Source organism: Desmodus rotundus, chromosome 4 (assembly GCF_022682495.2).
Source record: "Desmodus rotundus isolate HL8 chromosome 4, HLdesRot8A.1, whole genome shotgun sequence".
In the NCBI taxonomy this organism is placed as follows: domain Eukaryota; kingdom Metazoa; phylum Chordata; class Mammalia; order Chiroptera; family Phyllostomidae; genus Desmodus; species Desmodus rotundus.
The window spans coordinates 13,038,195-13,061,376 of record NC_071390.1 but is presented as its reverse complement, the minus strand read 5'-3'; the positions used below and the strand labels follow the sequence as shown (position 1 = coordinate 13,061,376).

The 23,182-nt window shown below is 44.3% G+C and overlaps 1 protein-coding gene across 37 annotated transcripts in view; it reads left to right on the top strand.

The window, feature by feature from the left end:
• The first annotated feature begins 13,504 nt into the window (after positions 1-13,504).
• Positions 13,505-23,182, top strand: part of TCF7L2 (transcription factor 7 like 2) — a 196,594-nt gene continuing 186,916 nt past the window's right edge. For 8 of the 37 annotated variants that reach the window (XM_053922755.2, XM_053922769.2, XM_071221153.1 and 5 more), the window contains exons 1-3: positions 13,517-14,228; positions 14,506-14,572; positions 14,775-14,899. In XM_053922755.2, the coding sequence (XP_053778730.1) occupies positions 14,040-14,228; positions 14,506-14,572; positions 14,775-14,899 (381 nt within the window). In that variant the 5' untranslated portion in view covers positions 13,517-14,039. Of the gene's footprint in view, positions 14,229-14,505; positions 14,573-14,774; positions 14,900-23,182 lie in introns of all 37 variants that reach the window. The other 29 variants (XM_053922770.2, XM_053922752.2, XM_071221152.1 and 26 more) reach the window with 12 other exon arrangements.

Sequence of the window (23,182 nt, the reverse complement as noted above, 5' to 3'; positions counted from 1 at the left end):
GTCACCCAGCTTACAGCCTGCAGAGCTGCTGAGCTGTGTGCAAGGCTGCAGAGCTGGTAGTCTCCCTGAGTTGAGAAGAGAAGCTGGACGCAAGGGGAGGCCACAGTGGCCGGCCGGAGTTGGCGAGGCAGAATACCCCAGAGAAGAGAGCCATGCAAAGGGAGAGCTCGGGATCCACAGAGGGTCTTCCCTGAGTCTTCAGCTGAGCGCCGATCAGCACAATGTGTGTGAAGAAGCTGTTCACGGCCAGGAAAAGAACCACTGAAAGGATGACCGGGAACACTTCTTGGAGCCCACTAGGATCAGGAAGAGTTCCTTACTCTGTGTTATCAACCAGACTAGAAAGCCTCATAATCATTGAGCATCACGTTGAGTACTCAGAATGGTTTTGTCTCAGTGGTTGGGGAAATTTAGCTTTAAACTAAATGCTGGTGTGTTCTCACCAAACAAGGCTTTAAAAAAAAAAATCAAACTTAACCATGTCTCAGAACAAAGCCAAGAGTACTTAGAATATTTATAAGAATACCAAAATATGCAATATGCAAAAAAAGTAAAACTCCCAGTGTCTGTCACAGCATGCAATAAAAAGTCATCAGGCAGGCAAAGAAGCAGGAAAATATACCCATAATGAGTATGAAAATCCATCCATCAAAACTGATTCAGAAACGATACCAACGATAGAATTAGTGCTCAGGGACATTAAAACAGCCATATTCAAGAAGCTATAGGAAAGACTGAGCATGTTAAGTAGAGACATCAAAGATATATATATAAAATGACCTCATTTGAAATTCTAGGGATGAAAACTATAATGTGTGAGATGAAAAATACACTAGGTGGGACTAATAACAAATTACATAATGTAGAAGAATAATTAGTGGACTTGCAAACAGTAATACAAGCTATCTAAAATAAAACACAAAGAAAAAAGAGACCTTAAAATATAGCAAACGTCACTGAGCTAGGGGACAACTTCAAGCAGTCCAAAAATAGGTAATTAGAGGCCCCGAAGAGTAAAATATTTGAAGAAATAATGATCAAACACTTTTCAATTTTGATGAAAACAATATAAACCCAAAGATCCAAGAAACTCAACACACCTACACACAAGAAACATAAATAAGATTACACCACCAAAGCATAGTTTAACCAAACTGCCTATACACAATGAGAAAAATAAAACCTTTAAAAGCAGCAAAAGATTAAAAAACAAACAGCAACAACAAAAGACCAAGCATTACACAGTAGGAACAAAGATAAAGATGAGAATGGAATTCTTTCCTTGTCTGAAACAATATGAACCAACAGAAGACAACGGAGCCAAATCTTTAAAGTATTAAAAATAAAATAAAGTAAAATATAGAATAAAATAACCCACACTGGCAACTTAGAATTCTATACTCAGCAAAAATATCTTTCAAAAGCAAAAATGAAATAAATATTTTTCTAGACATACAAAAGTTGAAAGAATTCATCACTGGCAGACCCAGATTACAAGAAATGTTCAAGAAAGCCCCTCAGAAGAAGGAAAATTATAGCAGTTGGCAATCTGGAGCTACACCAAGGAATAAAGAGTGACAGAAATGTTAGCTACATGGGTAAATATGAGACGTTTTCCTTATTATTTAAGTATATTAAGAAGATACTTGACTGTTTAAAGTAAAAATGCTAATAATGTATTGTGAAGTTTGTAATATATGTGGTGGTGAATATTTGACAATAATAACAGAAAGGCTAGATGAGGAGAAGTGGAAGTATATTATTGTAAGTTCTTATACCACATGTACAGAGGAATAATATCACATGAAGGTAGACTGTGATATGTTAACTATGTATACTATAAACCCTAAAGCAACATCGAAATAATGCAGTATTAGTTCTCACTGGTGTGGATCAGTGGGTTGAGCGTCATCCCACAAACAGAAAGGTCCCCGGTCAGGTCCTCGGCTGCGACACATGTGAGAGGCAACTGATCACACGTAGAGGAACGCACACATGCTCTGATGTCACAGGAATTTCACTCCTGGGTATATACAATAGAGATGCATTTGTATAGTAACAAAAAGATATGTATGTACAAAGAATACTTACAGTAGCCCTGTTACTCTTGTCTAAAGACAACACAGTTTCACCTATAGTGGGGTGGATAAATAAATGTCTATTCATTGTATATATGTATAAATTTATATTCCATTGTATGCAGTGGGCACTATGTAGTCATGAAGAAGAACTCCTGCTACATCGCTGACTCCCATGGAGATAATGCTAAGTCCAAGAAGCCAGAACCAAAAGAGTCCATATTAGATGATTCCCCTCCTATGATGTATGAGAACAGGCAAAACTAATCCAGAGTCGTAAAGGTCGGAATAGTGGTACAGGCCACCCAGTTAACGCGGAATTTCAGATTAACAACAAATACTTTTTTTATTGTAAGTATGCCCTGTGCAATGTTTTTACTTGCCCAATCTGGCAACCCTTCTTTGGGGAGGAGGGATATTCACTCAGAGGGTGCAGGAGGCTGGCTTCTGTGGTTTTGGTAATATTCTAATATTTTGATCTAGAAAGGAGTTATATGAGTGTCTATTTCTAAAAATTCATCATGGTAAATGTTTAAGATTTTTGCATTTTACTATATAAATGTTGTATATGTCAACAAAAAGTTTTAAAAGTTTTAAAACAGAGGTAGAACAATACCTAAATACCTAAAGGGTCAGGAGTCCTGGGTTCAAATTATAGTCCTGACTTGCATAAGTTTGGTCCACTTTTTCCAGGTCTCTGTTTTTTCATCTGTAAAATGGAAATAATTCTAATAAGAGCTGTTCTACTAACTCCGCTTCGTGCATGAGAGAACAGAAGAGTTGGGAGGTGAGATGCCTGTTCAGGGCAGCCCAGCCAATGAGTGGCATGGACAGGTTCAAACCCATCATTCTAGAGCCCACATAGTTCACTTCCACACCCAGCACCTTGCCTATTGGAAACTGTTTCTAAAATCGTAAAAGACTCAACAAACAGAAGACTTCCCTTAGGATTCTTTAGAGCAGAAAATTTAAATAAAAAGTCTAGAGAGTATTTGCCCAAATTGAAGTACGTGCATTTTCCTGGTAAGTGAGACTTAACCTAGCTTCAGATTCCCAGATTCTCTAACACCCTCCCTTAAGGAGTGGAAGAGTTGGAGGAGCCCCTGGTCTAAAGAAGATGCACCAGCCCAGAGCGGCCAGTAGCAGACTTGTCTGCACCAAGTCCCCCAAGTCCTGTGACCTGGATTTCCTCTCTTCCCTTTTGACCCAGCTCCCTCCTTTCTTTCCTCTTTAGCCCCAGGCAAACCACTTTTCTTGGGAGACACCTCTCAGTTGCCTCCCATTTGAGAGCAGGGGCCAAGGGGTGGGGAGGGTGGCCAGCTGCCCTCACCAGGGAGTTGTACTCTTGCTTAATTAGTGTTTGCAAAGGGCTGTGGATTGTTAAATTACTAGACAATTGAGATAAAGCCTGGGGGCTTTTGAAATCTGTCCTGTGCTGCCCTAACTTGTGGGAGGCACCTGCCTCAGGGGAGGGGGTAACAGAAAGCTGGGTGGGGGGAGAAAGTTGGGACTCAGACTCTTAGGGTGGGGCTGGCCCCTCCCAATGGACAGGACAACAAAGACAGACCAAAGAGTCTCCACTGCCACTTCCCAGCTTGCCTCTGGTGCTGAAAGCCACCTTTTCAGATGTGTTCATTTTGAGTTTAGGTACTTTTGCTTTTCATAATGCAGCTACTCTTGAGCAGGGATAGGATAACAGTGACAGAGCTGAGCTGTACTGTGTGAAATCCTGGCATGTGACCTCCATCTGGAGAAGGGAGGCAGAAAAGAAACATTGTTTCACTGAATCCTCATGGAAACATTCAAATGAGTGTTGCCTCCCCATTTTATAGATGAGGAAAGAGAGGCAGAATGACTCTTGGGGGGGGCCCCAGATCACATGTTCATGCATGGCAGAGCCGAGATCTGAACCCTTCTAGTGAGACCAAGATGCCCGCTTGGGCAGGGCTTAGGTTCCCAACAGAGTAGAGGTGGCACATTTGAAAGAATGCCCCAGGCCATCCTGATACAGCCCCTGGTTGGCTGGCAGGGAGGGGGAGTGTGGCCCCTGACTCGAACAGAACTGGACTTACTAATTACTAAAGTGAATGAGTTCATCTTATGCTTTCCAGAGAGGGGATTGGGTGCAGATCAGTGACTCCACTGGAGGTCATTTTGCTCCCTGCTCAAAGGTGCCATTTGTCACCTTCTGGAGACATTATTCCTGCCACTGTCAACTACTGGGGTAGAGACAGGGTTGCTGCTCAATACCCGACAACCCACAGGAGAGCCCTGCAGGACAAAGAGTTTTTCAGCCCAAAATGTCAACAGTACCGAGGTTGAGAAAACCAGCACTGTTGGGGTGAGGGGGTGAGGAAGTGGGTCAATTGAGGAGTAAGCCCTGGGATCCCAGAAAAAGCATAAGTGGAGGTCGGGGCGGGGGTGGGGTGCGTGGTGGGGATGCATGGGCCTTGAGGACCAATGTTATCTACTTCACGATGTAGCTGAGGGCAAGGTACGAGTTTTACTTTAAAGAAAACTACTTATGATTTTGTTTTTTGATCCTCACCTGAGGATGTGTTTACTGATTTTTAGAGAGAGAGAAAGGGAGGGAGAGAGAGAAGGAGTGGGGAGAGAGAGAGCGGGAGAGAAAGAGAGAAACATCAATGTGAGAGACAAACATGGACCATTGCCTCCCATAAACGCTCACCCTGAGATCAAACCTGAGACCTAAGTATGTGCCCTGATGGTAATCAAATCCACCTTTTAGTGTTTGGGGATGGCGCTCCAACCAACTGAGCTACCTGGTCAGAGCAGAAACTACAATACTTATGTTTTTGCCTAGGTTTTCTTTATACCATCAGAATATCACAGGAAAATGGTGAGGGTGATTCTTTATCTGTGGATACAAGAGCTAGTAGCAAAAGAAGACCTGGACTTGGAGTTCAAGAAACTTGAATTCCAATCCTGGCCTGGCTAGGCGATGTGTCAGTTTCTTTACCTGTAAAATGGGGATAATTACATTTGCCCTCTCTACCACACAAGGTGTTGTGCGTAGCAAGTGTAACAAGGTGTGAGAAAGGGCTTTGTTGAAGGACAGTCCCCTTAAAGGACAGAGGATGCTGCTACCCTGACATCTGCATGCAGGTCTCTAAGCACATTTTAGGTACATGGGGTTCATTATTTATTGGGTTGGCCCAAAAGTCCGTATGGTTTTTACAATAAAATAAAACATACATTTTTCATTTTCACCAATAACTTTATTGATTTGGATATTTTATGTATGTCGGCTATCTCTCACATGGTATAATGTTGATTGTTCTCCATTAAAGTCTCAATTGGATCTCTATCAACTTCAACTGGTCCACCCAACCGTGGAGCATCGTCCAGCAAGACATCTCCAGCCCGAAACTTTGCAATCACTTCTGATGCATTCGCTCAGTCACAGCACCTTCTCCATACACTGCACAAATCCTTTTCTGCATTTCAGTTTCATTTTACCTTTCTTGAAATAATAAAGCATAATATGCAGAAAATGTTGCTTATTTTTTCATCTTCAATATTAAAATGGCTACATAAAAGTTCACCAATTTTGATAAGTTCTTAAATTCAGGCTGATATGACAGCTGTCACCATATAATCTAACAAAATTGTTTCGAATGAAGTTAAAGACAACTCAGCACTACTAGAGCCATCTTACAATAAAAACCAAACAAACGTTTTGGCCAACCCAATAGTTTTAAATTAAAGGAGTGAAATGGAATCCTTTGTCATTTGTGTGCTTTGAAACTCAAGTATGAGAGTAAATATGACAAACAGAGCTTTAAAATTATCTATCATGAGGAGTCTAATGAACAAACTGAACTGATAAGCAAAAGAAGACAGACTCGGGGCAGGCTGACAGCTCTGGGGGTGGGGTGAACTCAGGGTCACGAACAACAGTGTGGATTCTGGGGGCGGGGGTGGACAGAGGTGGAACAAGGTATAAGGGGGATAAATGCTGATGGAGAAATGCAATTAAAAAATAAAAACACAATCCTCAAAAAAAAAATGAGATGCAACATAAGTAACAGCTGCCTTGAAATACCCCATTTTGAGTGGGGAGGTATGTGTATGAGAAAGAGAAAAGCCAAAGCATTTCTTTCTTTCCTTTTTTAAAAAAAAGACTTTATTTATTTATTTTTAGAGAGAGGGGAAGGGAGGAAGAAAGAGGAGAGAAACAGCGATCAGTTGCCTGTTGCACACTTGCAACTGGGGACCTGGCCCACAACTCAGGCATGTGCCCTGACTGGGAATCGAACCACTGACCTTTTGGTTCACAGGCTGAGGCTCAGTCCACTGAGCCATACCAGTCAGGGCCAAAGCATTTATTTCTTTTCTTTTCTTTTTTTTTTCCAAAGCATTTATTTCTTAAAACAGAAAAAAGAGCATGACCTTTCTCTTTGATTATGCAAGTAAGGCCCAGTTGTTAAAACCAAAAAAACCCAGACAGTATTGGAAAGTATAAAAATGAAAGTAGAAATTACCCAACATTTTATCATCTAAAACAAAATGCTCCATATTTGGGAACATCCTTTTAAATATGTTTAATGAACAATTATACTTTTTTTTTTTTTAAAGAAAGAACGCTACTGTACCTGCTGTTTTGTAGACAGCATAAAATAGCATGAGCAGCCAGAAGACCACATTAGGAAGAGGCTTCTTACACGATTATCCAACCACTGTGCTGTACACCTGAAACTAATACAACATGCTATCGAATGTAAACTGTAATTGAAAAATAAAATTTAAAACAAATAAAAATAAAATAGAAAGATGCTTCTTTTTAAAAAATTTTTTTATTGTATTTTTTTTCCATTACCATTTAATGAAAGCTGCTTCTTGTACAGAGGGGCATGTGAGTCTCCTTCAAAGAGGAAAATGCTGAAAGACATCCATAGGAGACCCTTCCCTAAGAAATGCCCCATCTGGTTTCCAGATAGGCATCACCTTTGCTTTTAGAGGGGAAGGGGGTGGGCAACAGGGCCTGGAGGGGGTTACGAGGGCTCCCAGGTACCTAGACACCATCACTCACAAGGCCCCTGGTAGGAAGGGGAAGGGAGAGGGGGTGAGGCCTCTGCTGTTCTTCCGGGACCTGGGACTTGGGTTTCTCCAGAAGCAGAGCCCTTGGCTGTGTGGAGCAGGAAACGTGCATGCCTGTGCTGTGACAAGACCATCATGAGCCAGGGTGATTGAGAAAGCGTGGAAGAATCAGGGCCTGAGTGCTCACGCACTCGGAGAAAGACCACGTTTCCATAGGAGGGGGTGCTGGGAGGGTACCTGTGCTTCTTAAGGGGTTTTGGGTCATTATAATCTCTCATTCTCGGCATCCTGGAACCTTTAAGAAATAACGATTCATGCCTTCCCTCCAGCTCTAGGTATTTACAGTGTGCCCTCAGGCTACCAAGAATCAGAGTTTGCTCAGGATGACAGTCAACCGGAAGCCTCACTCCTGGTTGCTGAGCCCCGGGCTGCTCTGCACTGTGGTCCACACTCACTCTGGGCCCCAGGACTCAGCTATTCTTCTCCCCTTTTCCCACCCAAATGAGTGTTTCATTAGGAAATACAATCCACTAATATCGCTGGAAGTCACAGAAACAATTGGTACTTTTGTAAGGGGGAGAGGAAGCTGATTCTAATCCAGTCTCCAGTGATTTGATCAACATGGATTTAGTCCTTCCTCCAGAGCACACTGGAACTCAAAGCTGCTGTGGATTTCTGCAGAAATCAAGCCTGACATCATCACACTCTGGACATGGGAATCTCCTTGGATCCTTCACTTCCTCCATCCCATGATGCTTTGGGCTAGAAGCAGGTGTGTCAGCCCACACCTAGATAAGTTACCAGGGGGAACAATGCTATTGTCTTCTCCTGAAATTTCACCTGCTCTGTCCCTTGAAAAGATATAAACTACCTTGTGAGATTGCTCAATGCCGGCTGACATCGTCTCTGCCTCCATTTAAAGTGCCCATGTTTTTGTGGAGGGGGCTTTTGTATCCCTGACATTTCTGAACAATGGGGTTTGAGTGGGCAAGGATGCTCTGTAAAAAAAGATAGGGTCACTGGAGGGTTTTTTGTTTTTTGGGAAGGAAAAGAAAACCTCAAGCATTTTAATATGTTAAATCCACACCCACTCATTAATTCTAAAGACTTCAACAAATCAACCTAGATGAAACTTTTTAAAGCAGCCTTTCCCCCCTTCTCAGAAACATTGAGACCTACCCTATGGCAATGACTATCGGAAGTCTCTGCCCTGTATACCAGGGCAGCACAAATAATTCCACATAAAGCAGCCAGTTCCTGTAGCCTGGCATTAGGATAAGTATATCTTAAGAAAGTTCTTATGCAGACTTGGCTTCAGGCAATAAGACGTCATAGACGTATAACTGTAGCAAGCGAAATTTCTAGGGAGCAAATTAGGCTGAAAACATCTTCTAGAGACAGCTAGAAAGGAATCATACACCACCCCAAAATAAGGCAAGTTATGCAGTAAATGTTTCATTTATTGGCCTTCTTCCATTACTATTAGGGTTAAAAGACATCTTGTCAATAGGAAAGGTATATTTATGGAGAGCTGATGTCTTTCCAAAGGCTGTCACAAATGCCTATAGCGGTAGTGATCAGCTTAGGAAGGCAGGTGATGAAACCCTGTACAAATGCATACATCTCCCCATTAACCCTTGGATCATCAGGCATTATTGTCACTTTATTACCCGGACCTGTCATTAGCTGAAGCAAGGTGATCAAGCCAGGCACTGCTGAAAAATGCCAGAACAGAACAGTGTTCCTCAGGGTTTCAAGAAGAGGGTGTGTGTGTGCCTTCGCACGTCTCTTGACAGGAATCACTGGTGGGAAATAAAAGGATGCCTGCGAAGTGGGCCCTTTTTACCCACCTCTTCTTCCTGTTAAAATTGAAAACTCTTAGGTGTCCAATTTTTAGTGTTCCTATGTTGGCTAAGGGAGTAGCTTTCCTTAAGATCCAAATAAGGAACCATCACCCACGCAGAATAAAAAGCAAACAGAAAATCTCACAGTGGAATCAGGACTTTGGCTTCTAAACATTTCCCCATTTTATAGCTTCCTTATGTTTTCCAATTCTTTTTTTGGCTTCCATCAGTCAGCACACTCCCTGCATAGATAAGTCCAACACAGTGGGTAACAGATCATCCATCATGGAGCCCTGATCTTTAAAGAAAAATCACATAGAACATACATATACACACACACACGCACACATGTACGCATCACTGTCAAGGGTAATTTAGTAGAATCTTGCCGAGCGACTGAGGGAAGCTGAATATGGTTGTCAACATGTCTTCTCTGCTTCTGGTGAATATGAACAGACTCCCCTTACTTCTCCTAAATTCCAAAGCCAAACTTCCAATGTGGTTTGTCTGTTTTGCTAGTGTGCTGGTAAACCTTTCCCATGAATGAGGTGGGGGCTGAAACTCTGAATCATGGGCTGTGAATGCTAAAAAGGACCTACGAAAGTATCCAGTCCAACCACCTCAACTGGCAGGGGAGATAGGATGAAGGGGCCGCAGGTAACGTGGCCTATTTCTGCTGTCTCTATCCAGCACATTTCCCAGAGGACACCTAACACCCTGCCATAACTCCCCATGAGGAACCTATGCCTGAAAGGCGATTTATATAAACTGGGACATCCTTTTCATACTCCCCAATTGGGATGAACAAGAAGTGTGCCTGGGGCAGGTAACTTATTCACTTAATTTTATGCATATTACTCTAGGTTGAGGGTTCGATCCCTGGTCAGGGTAGGTATGGGAGGCAATGAATTGACGTTTCTCACACCAATGTTTCTCCCTGCCTCTCTTTCTAAAAGCAATGAAGAAATGTTCTCAGGTGAGGATAAAAACACTTTATGCATAATACTAATATCAACATACTTCCATAGAGAAAGATTTTTTTAAAAGATTTTATTTTTAGAGACAGGGGAAGAGAAAGAGAAAGAGAGGGAGAGAAATATCAATATGAGAGAGAGACAACGTGCCTGATTGGGGATCGACCCTTAGCTTTGCAGATGACACCCAGCCAACTGAGCCACACAGGTCAGGACCCACAGAGAAAGATTTAACAGAAGAATGGCAGGCAGGGAGGAGTAAACAAAGAAGTAAAGAAGCAGTGCGTAAGGAGGAGACAAGAAAGAAAGGGAGACTGAGGGACAGTTTACCTATAGAATTCAGGCCCTGGTCTGGTTCCCATGCCAGACTCCAAAGGAAGAAGTCACAGCTTCTCCCTAACCCTGCCCACCCCTCAATATTCATACACCAAGATGGCAAAAATCTCTTAGTTCAAGCTAAAGTCAGAACTGGTCTGGCTTCCTCCCTGTGTTTTCAGAATCCCTGCCAAGTAGCAGGAGTCATCAATATCTAAAGAGAGAGCTTGCCTTAAACTATCAAAGTACGATCCAAGTCCTTGCTGGTGTGGCTCAGTTGGTTGCAGCATCGTCCTGTACACCAATGCTTTGGGGGTTCCATTCCTAGTCAGGGAATATAACTAGGTTTCGGGTTCGATCCCTGGTTGGGGCAAGTATGGGAGGCAACCAATTGGCATTTCTCTCTCCCATCAATGTTTCTCTCTCTCTCTTTCTTTTTCACAAATCGATAGACATATTAAAAAATATTTTTTAAAGTATCTGAGTTGCTGCAACCTGGGCACATGCCAGCTGTTCTTTAAAATTTCACACCAAATCTGTAAATTACATGTTCACATTGTGGGCCAAAGATTTTTTTAAAAATCACGTGACCTTGCTTTTTGCCAATTGCAGCTCCATGCCCAACTCCTCCCCCACCTCCACCCTGACATCACCTGAAGCCCTTTCAGAGACTCCGAGGTCATTGACCCTCTGAGGGCCTGCTGGTCTCTCTAAGCCTTTTTGTGGCATGAGGCAAAGAAACGAAATGTGGCATATGTGCTATCATGAAATAAATTTTAATTGCTCGATTAAATCAGAGATTTAAAGAAGGAAAGATTCAAGAGTTTCCTTTGAATGAGAAATATAAGGATATGCCAAAATACATGTGGTTACTGATCAGAGGAAGAAAGCGCTTACATTTACATATGATAAAAATGCAGGCCAGGACATTAAAAACAATAAATCCACTCTTTAAAATTTCAAGTCAGTATATTTATGAGCTTTTATTATCCAGGTAGTCCTATAAAGGACATAGAAGACCTCATTATCCAACTTAATTCAGATCAGGTTAGATTAAAAAACAAAATACCACCATACAGGAGAAAGAAATTGCCAGAAAATTGAATTACCATAAATGTGTTCCAGTTAAAGTAAATAAGCCCTTAAAATGGGTCTTTGGGAAGTCTAAGCTGTACACAGACTTAGGCACACGAAGTATACATGTGACAATTAGCAAGTGTGCAAAACTATGGTCATTTGCTAAATGTATAAATCTAAAGGCTACCAAGTGAAAAGACCTAAAAAAGGAAACTGTTAAATCCATTTGTACATGGATTTAACAGTGAAGCATTTCATTCTTCATGTTTTTACTTGGTGTCTTGAAATAATCCCCTTTCTGTCTCTACGCTCGCTCTTAGAAACTGTGCCCGCCTTATTTATTTATGAAGTCTGAAGGTTAGTCCTACCTGCTGAGACTAATTAGTCCTGGGCTTTGTATCCTATTCAATCCTGTCTGATTAAATGTACACATTTGTTTAACTTATTTTCAGGCTTCTTCTCACTATACTTCTGATTTCCTGATTAATATTAAAGTTGGGAGTTACAGTGATTCTAGTCTGTCACCTCCCCTCCCCCATATTTGTTTTCCCTGCATCTTATTTAGTGTGCAAATGTGGTTGTGAATTTTTTCCATTGCAGGGGAATTCATGGGCCTTGTCAATCTTGGTATCATTATTTTTAGTAGTCTTCTTTCTGAGATCTTAGCTTATAAAACAGTTTTGCTGAAACCCCAAACTCTCTAAATACTACATGGTAAATTTGTTCTTTTTAGGTACTGATGAGCTGGCTGAAAAGCAAATGAATTTTTTTTTTTTTTAGGGGTGGGTGGGATAATTTAATACATTATGGGCTCTAGACCAACACTTCCTAACAGACAATTTGCTAATTTCTGTTGATTTTTTCTTTCTTTCTTTCCTGATTCTTTTTGTCCCCCTTTCACGTTGGAGTTTCCAGTCCAGTTCTCATTGGATATTTGCAAGAAAATAAGTGTTCTTGCTCCATCATCCAGGAAGTGTTTTGGAAGCCAGGCCTTTTCTCCTTTAACATAATTCTGTCCCCCATTTTGTAGCAAATCAATCTGCTCCCAAGGAAAGTGCCTAAAAATCAAATACCTGCTTCAAACCCCAGGTTTTCCATCTCCTCCCTGAGGTCTTCCAGCATCAGCTTGGTTAGCAGTTTCCTGCCAGAGCCATCTACATCTTGATTATTTGGTCAGTCTTTCCCGGATTTCATTTCAGACCCCCTTGGAGAAAGACTCCAGTACCTCTGATCCCAGGGGTTGGTGAACTTTCAGTTTTATTTTCCCTGGTGGTGTTAACGCCCAAACTTTTCACCTCCAACGTCAGAAAGGACTTTGAATCCCAGCTCAATTCCTACCACCTGAGACGTCAGTAAAAAAAAGAAAAAACTCACAAGACTCAACATTTAAAAGAATTATGTATCTTACCTTAAAGATATTTTTAATGCCCCTAACAAACACTACAATATTTGATTGTTTTTTGGATAAAAGGTCATCTTGGCATAGTTGCACTACTGAGACCTTTAATGAAATGATTCACTATTAATAAACAAAAAAGGGAGGGAAGACCTCGTGGGTTAATAGTTTCTTTCACTGCCTGTGACCAGGAGCTCTGCCCAGCCCTTCACTTCCCCAAGCCCGCTAAAAGTGGAGGGCTGATCTTTCTTTGGCCACTTCTGTTACATCCCGCCCAAGGGTGGCTGATTTCACTGCTGGATTAACCACCAAGACTCCCCCCCCATGCACCCCTTTCCCAATAATACTCCCCTCTCACCTATTCTCGACTTATTTCTAAAGTGCACTTTCTCTGGGCCTCTCCCCATCCCCGCCCCCCAAGTGGGCTTTCCTTCCGCCTTCCTCGGCTCCGATTCCAGACTTGGTCGCCACCCCCTTCCCCTCCTCTCCCACTCCGCATTGTCTTTCTGAGGCCACCCCCCCAACCACCCCCCCCTCCCGAAGAGAGTCCCGGTCCCCCTTGCCCAGACTCCCGGGGTGGCACACTCAGCGCAGGCCTCTCCCCCAGTACACTCCTCCCTCCATCTCTCTCCCCACTGCTCCCCCGCCCTCTCCTCCTCCCGCTCCCCGGGCCCGAAAGGATCATTGTTAGCCGCCCCCGCCCCGCCCACCCCGCCTGTTTATTTATGCACACGTCACCGGACCGGCCCCGCCCCTCGGCATCTCATTAAGCGAGTGTGTTCCTCTCGCCCTGTCAATAATCTCCGCTCCCAGACTACTCCGTTCCTCCGGATTTCGATCCCCCTTTTTCTATCTGTCAATCAGCGCCGCCTTTGAACTGAAAAGCTCTCAGTCTAACTTCAACTCACTCAAATTCGAGCGGCACGAGCTCCTCCTGTATCTTCGGCTTCCCCCCCCTTTGCTCTTTATATCTGACTTCTTGTTGTTGTTGGTGTTTTTTTTTACCCCCCTTTTTTATTTATTATTTTTTTTTGCACATTGATCGGATCCTTGGGAACGAGAGAAAAAAGAAACCCAAACTCACGCGTGCAGAAGATCTCCCCCCCTTCCCCTCCCCTCCTCCCTCTTTCCCCTCCCCAGGAGAAAAAGACCCCAAAGCTGAAAAAAAAGTTCACCTTGGACTGGTCTTTTTCTTGCAATATTTTTTGGGGGGGGCAAAACTTTTTTGGGGTATTTTTTTTTGGCTTTTCTTCCTTTATTTTTCTTCCAAAATTGCTGCTGGTGGGTGAAAAAAATGCCGCAGCTGAACGGCGGTGGAGGAGATGACCTAGGCGCCAACGACGAACTGATTTCCTTCAAAGACGAGGGCGAGCAGGAGGAGAAGAGCTCCGAAAACTCCTCGGCAGAGAGGGATTTAGCTGATGTCAAATCGTCTCTTGTCAATGAATCAGAAACGAATCAAAACAGCTCCTCCGATTCCGAGGTAGGAAAAGCCCCTCGGGCTGGTGGGGTTTTTAATCTATTTCCTGGGCTTGGCAAATGTTGCTTAAAGGGGAGAAATCGGGGCTGGGGGCGGCAGCGGGGCACCGCGGGGCCGGGCGGGCGGCGTGTGCGTGCCGTGCCACCATTGCAAAAACTTGTAACCCTGTTTTTCTCTCCCCCACAAACCCCCTACCCCGCCGGTTCTTTTTCTCCCCCTCTCTCTCCACCCCTGCGTGGCGTTTGCCCCTCGCCCTCCCCACCTCCACCCCACCGGGAAGGCGGAAAGACGGCCTCCGCCTCGCTCCGAAAGTTTCCGAGATAAATCCCGGGAAAGTTTGGAAGAAGGTGAGTACGCCCCGCGTGCCCCGCAGCCGCCCGCAGTTGCCCCCCGGGCCCGCCGCTCCGCGCGCCCGGGCCCCGCTCGGCCCGGCCTTGCGCCGGCCCGGCCGGGGCGCCTGGACACTTGGGCCACTTTCTAAAAAGTTTCTCCTCGCTCTCTCCCGCTCTGCGCGGCCGCCGCCGTCCCCTCGCCGCCCCGCCATGTTAGCGGCCAAGAGGCAAGATGGAGGGCTCTTTAAGGGGCCACCGTATCCCGGCTACCCCTTCATCATGATCCCCGACCTGACGAGCCCCTACCTCCCCAACGGATCTCTCTCGCCCACCGCCCGAACCGTAAGTGTCTCCGCGCCCGGCCCCCGCCCGCTACCCGCCAGCCCTTCCCCGCATGCGGCCCCTGCCCTGCCCCCTCCTTCCCCCTCCTCTCCCTCCCCCTCCACACCTCCTCCCCTCCCTGCCTCCCCTCCCCCGCTCGTGGCCCAGGCCGCCCGAAACTCTCCAAACTTTTCTGCCTTTTGTGGACTGGATTTGTTTGCACTTCGCCATGTTCTTGCTTTCAGTTTGCTGCCTCGTGATGTTGGGGAGACCTTTCTTTCCATGCAGGGCTTTGTTGGGGGCGAAAGAAATCAGAAGAACTTTTTTTTGCGCTCTGATTGTCCCCTCCCCCTTTGGTGGTAGTGTTTGTTTCTTCACCCTGGGAAGATGACTGTGTGGCTCTTTGCTTTTCTCTCTCTCTCTCTCTCTCTCTCTTCCTTCCCTCTTCTGTGGCGTCTTGGGCTTTCCCCGGTTAACCCCTTGGCTGCCGCTGCTGGGGACGCAGTGACTGGGCTGCGTCCGATGCGCGGGGTAGAGAGTGAATTTCCTCCAGGCGTTGGACTTGAAAACGAGCGAGCGAGCGCGCGGGGCCGGGGGCCCTGGAGAAGCGCCTCGGCTTTCTTTTTCGGCCGGTTATTTATTTAGCTTTCTAGTGCTGATCTCAGGCTCACAGCCCTCCTCCCCTTTTGCCCTGGAAGGTCATACTTGCCAGAGTGGTCCTGCTGCAAACTTGGGGCCTCTGGGCTGCTTCTCCTTTAGCTATCCCGCAGGGCCGTGAGCGCTTTGGCTGGCTCGGCTGCCCGGCGCGCTGGCTGCAGGCTCTCCCGGGCCGCACGGGGTGGGGAGGCCCCTGAGGTTGGGGTCCTGGGTTTGTGGGCAGCCGGTACGGCCTCCTCCGAGCGAACTTGATGTATTTCTAGGGAATTTTGGTGGCTTCGGGCGTGGCCCGGGGTCTGCGCGCCAGCTCAGTGGGCCCTGGGGGAGGGGAGGCAGACACTAGGGTGTGCCGGCCCAAGGGGGTACAGAGGAGGCTAAGGGCGTCTCTCCTTAAGGGAGTGGGTTGCTGATCTTGGGCCTCCCAACTTTGGGGGCCCCACGGTGACATGGGGTGCCAGGTGCCTGGGCTGCTTCTCGTAGCTTGCATCCCGCACCCACCGCTGACATTTTGTTAGTGGGGCTCATCCCCTTCCCCGACGGCCTCTGCTCCTTGCCCTTGCCCTGAATCCCCTCCCCCCATCCTCAAAGAAAGCCTGGATTGAGAATCTCTAGACGCAGTCTTTAGCCGTTTGAGCCCGGTTTCCCGGAATTGTCCGTTGCACCTTCTCTGGTTTGGTCCCCCTACCTCTTATTTACACACACTACTCTTGTTTTTTCTTTTTCGGTAACTGGAGATAGCCATTTGAAATAATGCACCCACTGTTCAGCAGCCGTTGATTCAGGGCTAATGGCCGAGGGCTTGCCGAACAGGAGTCGATCAGATCTACAAGTGTTTTTAAGCATTAAAATATTAACTATCAGGTTTGACCTGTTCTTTGGGTCCCGGCAAAAATGGCAAGGGCATGCTAGACCGGTCATTTTTTATGGCTAGGAAAGAGAAATAATTATTCCTCCCTCTCCTGCACTCAGGCTTCTGCATGCTTGGGGAGCTGGGAGAACGTTTCAGCCCGACCTCCTCCTGCAGGGCCAGCTCTTTCTGGCTGCAGGGGCCAGGCTGTCGGGGGAAGCACACCCAGCTATGGCTCTGTTGTATTTTTCTTGGGAGCTTGAGGGCATCTTAAACCGTGAGCTTTCCGCTCGGAATCGGGTGGTTTGTGTACTCACCAACCCGACCAAGCAACATTCCAAAGTAACCATGAGAATTTCTTACCCTCCCCGCCCCCCCTGCGATGGTATTATTTTAAAATCCATTTGGCCATCTGAAAGGCCATCTGAATGTTGAGCTTGGAAGACGGGCTTGCTGGCTTTCTTGACTCTTTGCAAACTCCCCATCTGTGACCGCTGGCAATCTCGCCATACTATCTCTGAAAACTTGAGCTGTTGTGTTGTGCTGTAATTGGGAAACAGGGAAATTGTTAGAGGCAAAGAAATGATTTCCCGGTGCGAAAAGGAAGGCTCCCTTTGTGGGCATTACAGGAATAGACAGAGTCTAGTTATTTTAATTGTGGACCTAGCGGGTGGCCTTGTGCTGTGACATCAGATTGAGTCTGAAAAGACATTTCTGAACTCAGTGGGCAGTTTTCAGTATTTGCATGTCAAACAGCAACTGACATCTTTGTGTGCGCTGCCCCTTCCGCCTTCCTCTCTGTTACCTGGGTTAGATTATGTGCTCCCAAATTAAAGTTATTTATTTAGGCCGGGCAGCTGAGCAATGCCCATACCAGGACGAGAGGCTGTTATGTGTCACTCCTGACGTCTTCGATCAGAGGGGCCAGCTTGCAATTCCAGATTTGATGCAGCTGCCGGAGGAATCTATAGGCAAGACAGCGGTCTTTTCATGCCTATCTAAAATTCTTAGTGCTTCATAGAGGGTGTTTTGGAGGGCAAGGTGTAAAGACAAATTAGCTGTATGCTTAGTTCATATGCTGACCCTCCTTGGCGGTGGTGTTTTTGCTACATTTTCTGTTGCTTATGAGTATACCTGTAAGCAGCTTCATCCTTTAAAAAGCCAATTCTTTCGATCCCTGATTTCTGCTTTTCTATTTAAGAATGTAAAGAATTAAGGAGTATCATTAAATCAACTTATGATGAATAATACATTATCTCAAGAATAATGCTTTAATTGCTGAAGATGCCATAAAGCTTGATAGTAATAATTTTATTTTAAAATGACAAAGATTTCTGCATAACATTAATTTAGTCTTTGATACAGTAATAGGAACGGCTTTTAAAAAGACAGATTTGAATACAAAAACGCATTAAGGAGAGAGGTCTAGTTAAGTAGATGGGAAGTGATAGAACTGCAAATATTAGAATTGTGGTAACATTTGTATGTTAAAGATAAGAATACTGTTACCATATTAAAGTTGATAGGAAAAAGTAGTGTTGCATTTCTTCTTCCCTCCTGCCAAAACAGAAAGGGAATGTGGTGTGGTCGAAATTCTAGTTAGGTTTGAATTTCTTTTTCAGGACTTGATTGTTGGAGTTCTTGCATCTTTTATCCAACGTTGTTTGCTTTTCAACTGAGCTATTTGCTACTAGTTTGAACAAATAAATAAGCAGCATCTTGAATTCATTTTTGAACTTGGAATCCAGCATTTAAAGGAAACCAAGAGGGGCCTATTCACTGGGGTTCTATTTAGCCAGGCAACTTCTCTTTCTGCCTTGTGAAAAATGGATGTTTTCTTCACTCAAACAACATAATCCTTTCTAATACAAAAGAGCTAGACCTTGGAGTGTGAAGGGTTAATGGTGGTCCTTCCCTGTTGTCCTCCCACCCCCCACCTTCACCCCCGATTGTTTTGACAACACTTTTCAAAGTGTGACATTCCAAGCCCCTACATAACAATGTAATATTACTGTAATTACACAGGTCATTACATTTTAAATAGAGAACAATAAAATGCTTATCACCCTGAAAAAGAACAGGTGTTCTTGCCCTTCTTTGGTATTTATGCTAATTGTTTTTCATCTCCTTCCGAAATATTTATGGCGAACATGTTTAGATTTCGATCTGACCGCCACAGCATTAATTCAGTGCTAATCTTTATAGGTTGGGGTTTAATGTCTGCAGTATGGATTATGGGTTCAACACTCACCCAGTAAGTCATATTTTAATGATTATAAATTTAATATGCCAGCGCTTTGGCGTTTGTTGAATTTAAAGCTTTCTGAAATGCCAGAAACAAACTATTAAGCAGTTGGGAGCCTAAAGTGCTTCTCTGGAAGAAGTGTTTTTGGAAACTTTTGACGGCTACAGGGAAGTAGCTTTCACTGATGCCCCCTATCTGACTGAGGGAAGATTTAGAGGAAGACAAACCCGGTTCTCAGCTGAGGAGTTTTGCACGTTGATTTGAATTTTACTGATAATGGATTTCATTCGGAGCCCCTGCTGGAAGCTGGTCAGCTTTCTATTTCTTAGCAAGCTGTGAAAAAGTTACAGGAGGGTGTCCGGGGGTTGGCAGATCAAGACGGCTGTTCTGGAGTAGCTCAAAAATATTTGCTTTAGAAAGCTTGCGTTTTAAGAGTTGCAGCGGAGGCTGTGCTTTTACAGATTACAGTAGAAGCCTTTCCAGGTTTTGAATGCCCCTTTCCATCCCGCGAGGTGCCTGTGTGCCTGCGAAAAGTGCCTAGAGTTCCTGGTTGGGAAATCTTGGTGCGGCTTCTCTCACACAAGCACAGTGGGTCAACGAGGAGGCATCTAAGAGGATTTCACATTTTGTCAGAGGCTTCACAACAGGGGCCCCCCGAATCACATTAAAAATGCACTGGAGAGAAAGGACAGCTGCAAATTTTTGTGCGGACGCGTGTTTCTGGACCATGACTAAAACTCCCGGGGACGTTTTCCCCAGCTGTCTGGAAGTTATGTGGAAGTTGGTTTATTGGCAGTTAAGTATGAGACAACCTGGATTTAGCAAAGGCTCTCTCTTGCACAGGAAGTAGATGACATTATATTGGGGGAAGGGAAGAGACTTAAGGCAACGAGTGATTTACTCTTTCTCTCTCTCTTTCTTTTAAACCATAGACTTGCCAAATAAATAAGCACTTTCCAAGGAAGTAGGTTGTAAGCTTTTTAGTCTTGGTAAGTGGAATTAGATAATATCTTTAACCACATTTATAACTGTTTGGAGGTGACACAGTACAGAAGTTTTGAAAAGGAGGGGTCAATCAGATTCTGGAGGCTTTTAGTTTTGAAGGGGGGTGTGATGGGGGTGTCTGAGATTCTTCTGGGAGTGAATATTGGCAACCGTGTAAGTAAATCTTCAACTCTGACTTGTAATTGAGCACATTTGTGAAGGAAATGGTTAATTTTACAACCAAAAGCAAACTTGCACCTCGACAGGTCTGCTGAAAGAAATGTGCCCCAGTCCTTTGCTGGCAAGCGCCACCGGGTCATAAATCCACAGGCTTTATTTACAGCCCATAACACTTATGAATGTTAAGATATTTGACGCCACGTTGGCCTTATAATATTCAAGGTCCGCAGACATTGGCAGTAGCTCAAATTTCTCTCACTAATTATAAGCAATGAGATGGGGGGGCCTGGGGGGAAGCCCATGGCAAATGCTGCCCTCCCCCCTCCTCTGACCCCCACCTTTGCAATCTGAGCTGAGACAGACACCCCCTCCTTGGCAGCTGACTTGTACTTTCCTCTAGGCTATTGTTATACACATTTATAAAGAGCACTTTCAGGGATGGAAATTCAGTGGGGGGCCCTGCACAAATGCCTTTTTCAAAAGCAAAGTTGCTCTAGGTGTTTGCATCTTTTTCCTTCTGGTTTCTCCGTTTCCTTTTTTTTTTTTTTTTTTAAAAGACTATGTTGCCTATATTGTGCATATTTCCCAGAATACTTAGAGAAACCTGATAGGGGAGACTGCTCTGTAATTTATAGGATGTTCCGTCCACTGAGCTGGAAGGGAAAATACACACGTTGCATAGTGCACTAGTTAATGGGAGGTGGTTTTTTTTTTTTTTTTTTTTTATAAGTGAGAGTGAGGAGAGTCGATAAAAAGAAATTAATAGATGAGAAGGAACAATCCAGGTTTATGTTGGGGTTGGGAAGGCCACTCATTTGGGAAACATGAGCTGCTGTCTGGGGGTGGGGATGGCGGCACAGAAATGTTACCCAGGGAGGCAGAGAAGATGCTGGACTAGGATTAGGAAAGTACAAGAAGATGGGACACAGATTCGGGTGTGGGGAATGTCTTGATCCAAATTGGGAATTGGAAGTTTCTTATGAGAGGTGGGAGGACCATGGTGGGAGGGTGGTGCTGTTAAAAACTATGTTGTTGCTTTGCTCAACAGAGGCTGGTTCCAATCCACTCCTCACCCGAAGTGAGAATCTTGCAACAGATACATTTCCTATCAGTTACTGTGTGACGATCTGGGGGTAGGGCATTTGTGGTTGAGACCCCCCTTCCTCCATGAGGTCTCAAAGGCCAGTTACTTGGCCGATTTTAATTTAGATTTTAAAAGTGCGCTGTTCTGTCTGTTACAAGCTGACCACATGGTAAAGGGGCGCAGAGTTCCGAGGTGTGGGAAACTTGAGGGGGGCTGATGGCTCCATCATTTCTGGTGGGATACTTCTCTCCATCCAACCGAAACTTAAAGACCTAGGCTGAAAGGTTTTATTTTCTAATCAATGGAATGCAGAAACTTACTAGCCCTCGGGGACAGATATGAATCCCTTAACAGCTCATTACAAAGATGGGGCTGTGGGATCTTTGAACGGGTTATCAACCCTGGTGTTCTTCCGTTTTCCCAGGATAGCTTTTCCTTCCTTAGGCACATCTGATTTTGGGCTGGTAATTCAGGCCGTTATATTTTATTCTTTTTTTTTTTTTTTTTTTTTCCTGTCATGAAATAGCCCCAAACGGTTCAGTCTAAAGGGGGAAGGAATGGCTATTATTAGTGGCAGCAGCTCTGAAGGAGTTAAAATCGCTCACTAAAGTTTGGCATCATGAAAATAAATTTGAGGCCTGGTAGGCATTAGCAGGGCACAGCACATTTACAGAGCTTAATTAGTACGAACTGTAATTGTTCATGGTCTGCCAGAAGAAGTAATGTTCAGGAAAAGTGGAGTCCTTCTCTTGCAGTCTTCAGTTTGAAACCGATAAATCACTTGCATATTTGTGTAGTGATTCAAATGGAGCTAAGACCTCTCCCATCCCAACATGTGGTAAATTGTAAAGTCAATGAATTGCAGATGTAGGCTGCAGTGAGATTCTCTCAGAAAATGCAGAATGAATGGGAAAGAGTGATGCTATAAATATTTACTGAGAAGATAACTAGGATCCAGCGTGCTGGGCCAATTATGATGTACTAAATATATTAGTAAAATGCTTTAAAAATCGAGAGGATTTGTGTGGGTCTTGGTGGGTTGGTTTGTTTTAGAAAGTGAAATAAAAGGCACTGTGTTACTGTTGTGTCAGTTTTATTAAGCCTGAATCACAATGGCATACCCAGGGAAGGACGCATGAAACCCACATTAATGCAAATTAATTCGTTATGAGTTGCAGCACTGTGACTGCTAAGTGGAGTAATGATGGGGGCATCATTTTAAGAGTGTTAGTGTAGCAACTTTTAATGAAAGTGCTGTGTTAGGAACGTGTCTCAGCATTAGAGCCTGCGTGTGTTTGGATGCTAGAAATGTGTTTTGTTTAGGGGCAGGAGACTTGATTCACTTTATATCCCGCCCCCAGCAGTTTAAGAACTTTGTTTTAACATTTGAAGAAAATCATCTAGTTTTTCTTAAAAAAAAAAAAAAAAATCAACCCAGAAATGCCGATCACCATCACCAAGTTCAACTTCAATATTTCTTTCTTTCTTTTCTATTTTGCAAGAGATTGCAGCACAAAGTGGAAAAACAATGAATGTGTAGCATCCCCCCATAGACCTGTGGATGTAACTTTCTTGAAGCAATTTTTTCCCCTCTTTTTCTTCTTACAGGATTTTGGTCTCGGGCAATGTTGCAAGTCAATACTTCTTTCCCCAAATGTGAGTAGGTGGATGTGTGTGGAAGCTGTAAAAGTTAATGATCCTCTCTGACTCATAGCTGATGGTTTCAGGTTGAGGAAAAAGAAAAGAAAGAAATTAATGAGGGTAAATAGACATTTGATGGAACACGGAGGCAGTGGGAGAGGTGGTTCTTGTGTGAAAGGCATGCGTTTTGTTGCAGCAGGATTTCTGGAGGATGCCGGGAAGTGGAAAGAGATGCCTTTGTTTAAGGTGTTGTTTTAGGATGGTTTAAGTGTTCCGGTGTCTAGATCTTTGCAGGAATGCTTAAGCCCACATACCTACCAGGCAGTGCTGGTTTTGCCTTCCCAGGGGAAGCCAGAGGGCCCCCCCCAGCCCCCCTTGACACTTTTGAAAAGGGCAGGCAGTAGCCCAAAGTCCTGGTCCGATGTTTATTTCCCAATAAAAGGAAGAGGCCCCCAACACAGGAATGCTGTTCCTGTCCGGAAAATTACAGATGGCGAAAGGAAAAGTCTTAGGTATTCCTTTTTTAAAAAAGTATTCTGTGTTTTCAGCTAATGGCATGGAAATTCAACTTGAAGTGGGTCATAGTGGTAGCTACAGGGTAAAAAGGAAGGGAAGCGGACCAAAATATCAAAACCTTGTAGGAAATTAATCTGGATTTATTATTGT